General features: G+C 40.4%; 1 protein-coding gene across 1 annotated transcript; it reads right to left on the bottom strand.

The window, feature by feature from the left end:
• Positions 1–1,520: 1,520 nt before the first annotated feature.
• On the bottom strand, positions 1,521–3,167 carry LOC137739233 (WD repeat-containing protein LWD1-like). Its single transcript, XM_068478785.1, has 2 exons — positions 2,986–3,167; positions 1,521–2,885 (listed from the first exon to the last, which is right to left on the bottom strand). The coding sequence occupies exon 2, from the start codon at positions 2,815–2,817 to the stop codon at positions 1,753–1,755; it is 1,065 nt and encodes a 354-aa protein (XP_068334886.1). The 5' UTR covers positions 2,818–2,885; positions 2,986–3,167; the 3' UTR covers positions 1,521–1,752.
• Positions 3,168–5,634: the final 2,467 nt, after the last annotated feature.

Raw genomic sequence — 5,634 nt, 5'->3', positions numbered from 1 at the left:
GCTGCTATTGTCATGACTCGCGATCTGGTGGTGGCTTAAAGTTGCCTCACAAATTGTTTGGCAGATTTCCTTCTCCTGATCTCTTCTCTCTCAACTCACGCCAGATCCTCTCTATTTCGATCCATTGCCTTTGTTGCTATTGTCTTCTCTTTATTTTGTAGCCATTAGATAAACAATTACAGTAAAATCAACAGTCAAGATTAACAAGGGTGTGCAGAAAGTAAAAAAGAGTGTTGAAATCACTGCCCTTGTAATTCCTAAAAATACACAACTCGCCAAGACCTCCTCTAATAGAACCGCAAACGCTTTAAAAGTGGGAAGGCAGCAATAAGCTACCTAGCTTCATCCTTAAATACATTTTTCACTAGATTCCTTCTCAGATAGAGTTCAAATTTATTTATTTTTCTTCACAATATACTGTTGTAAATTTGATAGTGTATAATTGAAGGAAACTCGTAATTGTTTCGTGTATTAATGAAACAAGTAGTATGAGAATGCATCAGCAATCACAAACTGTTAATGTTGGAGCTTTTCCAGCTTTCTAGCATAAAATGCGTGTACATTAGCAAATACAAGATGAGACTCAAATACCTTGACGGCAATGCCAATCTAATGTTTGTTAGCTTGACTAGATGGTAAAACATTAACAAGCCTGCAAGTTCTCGATGCAAAGAAGCAGAGTACTCAGACTCAAAGGTATTTAGAATGATCCAGGGCGGATGCTAACAAATTGACCAACAAGTGCGTGTATATATATATATATATATTTTTTTTTTTTTTTTTTTCTTTCTTGAAAACCCTTTTTTACCACAATTAGCTGGAAGGTAGGTCTAGGATATAAGTGCAATTGACTCAGAAAAACCTTCGAAGAATTGTGAATCCTTGATGCAAATTATTTAATTCAACTAAGCTTAAGCCTAAGACTAATCCAACTCTCAGAAATCGTGAATCCTTGACCACAGGCAATGTTAGTCTAAACTTTGTAGATTCTCAACATATTCTGTTGAAAAATTTCAATGCTAGATCTTCTACAGAGTCGTATTCCTTTTATCAACTACTAAGTGTTCGCTATAAAGGAAGGTAGGAATGCAATTCTATACTACAATGTGAAAAAATTGAGGCATTCCTTCCACACATGAGACCCACTAGTAAAGAGGAAACAAACTCACTAACAAAGTGTCATGTCATGCTTGCATAACTCACTAAATCATACTGTTTGGTCAAAGCAGCTAAAGCTTAAAATAAGTTGCGGCAGAGGTACATGCGACAGAATTTTAAGCTAAGGAGCAGACTGGGATGGTCAGGTAGGTGACAATCTCCTCTCGTATGAAAATCGCAAGGAGAAACAGAAACAAAACGAATAGCAATATCAACATGGGCAAATCAAATGATAGTATAGTTAATAAAGATTGAGTCTAGCTAATAAACGGAAAGAAATCAGATACAATTTAATTATCTTAACTTCATTAGCAGAAATCTAGGACTATCATCGACAAAGATGCATTTTCGTAAGAAATATAAAAGGCAAGGTGCATGAAATGCAATACTTGATAACCAAATCATATATGGCTTCAGCTAATGTTGACATCAATTGTCAATAAAGTAACAGAGTGAGGTAGTATTATCTTAATTACGACTAGAAACTGCGAACTAGGAAGGAGGACTGACTAAAGAGCAGCTGAGCGATGGCATTTGGCCACAAACTGGAGTCTGGAGGAGTTCGTGAAATGCCTGGTCAGTGGCCATACTTATTCATACCCTGAGTATCTGAAGCTTGGTAGAGAAGGCAATTGCAACCCAATCAGGCTGGGAAGATGACCACTGCAGCTGCTCGATTTCGGCCCCAGCCGTGTAGGCCAGAATGGGATCAAGGCCGCCCTCCACTGGCTGGCCCATGGAGGAGAGGTCCCAGATGAGGGCCTGGGAGTCATCACCGGCGGTGCAGATGTGGCAAGAGCTGTGTGGGGCCCAGGCAATGGCGTTGACGCTGGACTGGTGCCTCTGCAACTCAACCACGGGGAGGGTCGGGAAGCGGATGTCGAGGACGACCACCTTGGCGCTGTCCATGATGATGGTTGCCATGTACCTGGGGTCCTGCTTGTTCCATCCCAGGCGGACCAAGGGGGTGTCCGGCTCCGAGCTCTCGTAAATGATGGTGGAGTGCTCCTTGTCGCGCAGGTCAAACACTCTCACGGAGCCGTCGGCCGAGACGGAGGCGAATACACCGACGCCGCCCCAAGCGATGTCGTACACCTCCTTGTCGTGGGCGATGAGCTGGGTGTCCACGGCCTCGCGCTCGATGTCCCAGATGGTGCACGTGGTGTCGATGGAGGAGGTGCCGATGCGCTTGGGTTCCGCCTCGTTCCAGTCGAAGGAGGTGATGGGCCCGCAGTACTCGGAGTTCTTGTTGCCGTTGAGGAGGGACTTGAGCTCCACAGACGACGAGGAGTCCGAGTCGTCCTCATCCCCTGAGATGCGCCACACGCGGAGGAAATCGCTGGAGGTGGCCAGCAGGTCTGGCTTCTGGCACTCCTTGTCCGGGATGAAGATGGTCTTGGTTGGCGGGTACGGGTGCTCGAAGGACAGGTTGGGGTCCGACCGGATCTCCCCGTTTGAGTCGTCCAGCTGCACGATCTCCACTCGGTTTGGGTACTGCTCGAGGAGGCTGGCGATGGCTAGCCGGTACTTCTTGTCCCGACGGACGCTCCAGTTCATGGCGTAGATGTGCCACGGCGCATCGTAGGTGTAGATCTCCGATCGTTTCTGCTGCTCATCTGACCCGTCCTGATTCGGGTCGCTATTTCTACTCGCTCCCATCCTTCTTTCTCTCTCCCCCTAATAACACTATTTTCCAACTTACTACGATTACCAATCTGCCGCCCCCACTGCCTCCAAACACCAAAATTAAATTATGCAACCCAATTCAATCCAATCCAATGAAATGAAGCAACTACAAATAAGTAAGTGAACAGAAGGAAGGCTAACCGAACTGAACACCTCCTGCAGGTTGCAAGTTGCATCTTAACCTTAAGCTTCCCAGACTCAGAGAGAACCAAAGTTCATTTGTGGGTGAACTCGTCTGATAGTGCTCTGAGAGGCATCGCGAATATAGGCCCGGCACCTGCAGTCCTGCTCTTTCTTCTCATCCCCCAATAGTCATTAGGCTTCTTTAGCCACAATACTCATGAGATTTTTTAACTTTTCATTTGGTCTTGATACTTAAAATTAATAATAGTGGTTCTAATTTTATTTACCATCAATTATTTTGGTTATTTTGTAATTCTATTAAATAAGGAATAAAGTGACAAAATTATTTTCAATTTAATAAACAATGAACCAAAACAATTTGACTAGAATTGAAGGTATTTTTGTTATTTTATTTTTATTTATAAAGATTTTTTCACATAAATACCAAAATAATTGATGACAGACAAATTCAAATACCAAAGTGAAAAGTTGTGCTAATCTTAGAGACTATTTTGGCTAAAAAGTCTAATTAAATTTGCCTTATTGTGTCGTTTTTTCGTGTCATATCCACTATTCTAACAAATCGTGTCACGTCAAATTTATTATGTGAATTTAACAGGTGACATGATAACGACCCAACTTGTTAACGGGTTTACCTGAAATCTATTATTTTTTTATCGTTTCATGTCAGGTTAACTGGTCATGCAAAAATTGTCATGCCTAACGTATAGACCTAACAACTGGGTTGTTTTTGTATCAAACTTGTTTATTTTAACGGATGACCTGATAACGGCATGACTCATTAACTAGTTCTTAACAGGTGACCAGTAACGACGCAACTCATTAACGGAACAACATGAAATTTGTTAATTTTATGTTGTTTTGTGTTGCGTTAATGCGTCATACGAGAAATTGTCAGGCCTAACCATATTTTGTACCTTTCATTTGAGCACTTTAAGGACAATGGATTAAATACCCTTTCTGCACCAATATCTCCTCCAACTCTTCAAAGTCATTGTGCTATAGAAGAGCCCAGTTAGGCTATCTCCAACCGAAAAAGGGCCAAATGGCCTTCTTTAGCCTTATAGCCCTGCAAGAAATTAATATGTTAATGAACATTAATATGTTAATGAACAGTGTCATACCATGTTTTATACCATCTCCAACCGAGGGGGTCAAATGGTCATATGTCAAACATAGTCCTTTGACAAAAAAACATCTCCAACCGAGGGGGCCAAAGGGTCATAGGCCAAACATAATTTATTATTTTAATTGAATTAATACGGTTACTTAAATTAAACTACTATATTAAAATAAAGTTTTTGAATATATTTTGAGTATCATTTGTCGCCAGATGAATAAGCCTCCAGATTTTTTATCTTTAGATAATCTCAATCATTTTTTTGATAGGATTTTAAGTAACATATGTCGCTAACGTGAGTAACTCTCCAGATTTTTTGTCGAGATGTAATCTCAATAATTTTGCGTATACGATTTCGAGTGACATGTGTTGCTAACATGAGTAACTCTCTAGATTTTTTGTCGAGATGTAATCTCAATAATTTTTCGTATACGATTTCGAGTGACACGTGTCACTAACGTGAGTAATTATTTAGATTTCTCATCTTTATGTAATCTTAATAATTTTTCGGATAGGATTTCAAGTGACAAGTGTCGCTAAATGAGTAGCTCTCCATATTTATTATCTTTATGTAATCTTAATAATTTTTCGAATAGGATTTTCGAGTGCCACGTGTTGAGATGTAATACGTTGTGCAAATTTTGGATAGGATTCTTATCTACGTGACACTTCTTATCTTCAGCTTTCAATGTTAATCAATAAGTTGGATATTATGGTGGAATTCACACACCTTCATCTTTGCCCTCTCTAATATCTCTTTCAATTCAAGTTTGCAATGAATTCCAACTTTGGATCATCTTCGCATTTCAACTAAAGGTCCTCATCCAATTCCGAATTGGAAGATAAATGCAGATGAGACAAGAAGATGAGGAGTTCGATGAAGAAGATGAAGCATGGCGCAACACAACATATATGGCAGCAATGATTGGGGTTATGACGTGTAAGGAAACTGAAGAACAACCTCAATGGGGTTGCTCTGTTGCTGGTCGCTTTTACAAACCACGAAATAGAGAGATAGCATATGAGACTCTGATGAACAACTACTTTAACTCCAACTCTGTGTACACATAAGAGGATTTCAAACATTGCTTCCAGATGAGGTGTCATGTCTTCAAGCGTTTACTTCATGATGTCCAACATGTTAGTCCATACTTTCGACAGAACATGGATAGTGCTCACTTGTGTTAAATGTTTGACCTATGCAGATATTTAAGGGCTGGAGAATGCTTTGAATATATAATAATGAAATCTTGTATATGTCAGACGTCTGGGGAAAAGCTTGAATATACAATTAGGTGTCGGGGGAGGGGGGGAAGTGCCTATATAAATAAAGTGGAAATTGAGAATTTAATTATGAAAATTGGGGTTAAGGGATGAACGAGAATTAACTCATATTCTAAGGTATTTGAAGCCAATTGGTATAAGCATAGTATGGGACGTGCTGGCTTGGATGCCTTAGGCATGTGTTAGCAGGATTAGAAGGGAGTGAGTACATTCATGCATCTCATTTGTATATATTTTATGCA

Source organism: Pyrus communis, chromosome 7, assembly GCF_963583255.1.
Source record: "Pyrus communis chromosome 7, drPyrComm1.1, whole genome shotgun sequence".
NCBI classification, from domain to species: Eukaryota; Viridiplantae; Streptophyta; class Magnoliopsida; order Rosales; family Rosaceae; genus Pyrus; species Pyrus communis.
Note: the sequence above shows the minus strand (reverse complement) of the source record. Positions and strands in the feature narration are given on the sequence as shown.

Excerpts from the sequence above, each read along its gene's own strand:
- LOC137739233 (XM_068478785.1), bottom strand. The coding sequence starts at position 2,817 with ATGGGAGCGAGTAGAAATAGCGACCCGAATCAGGACGGGTCAGATGAG.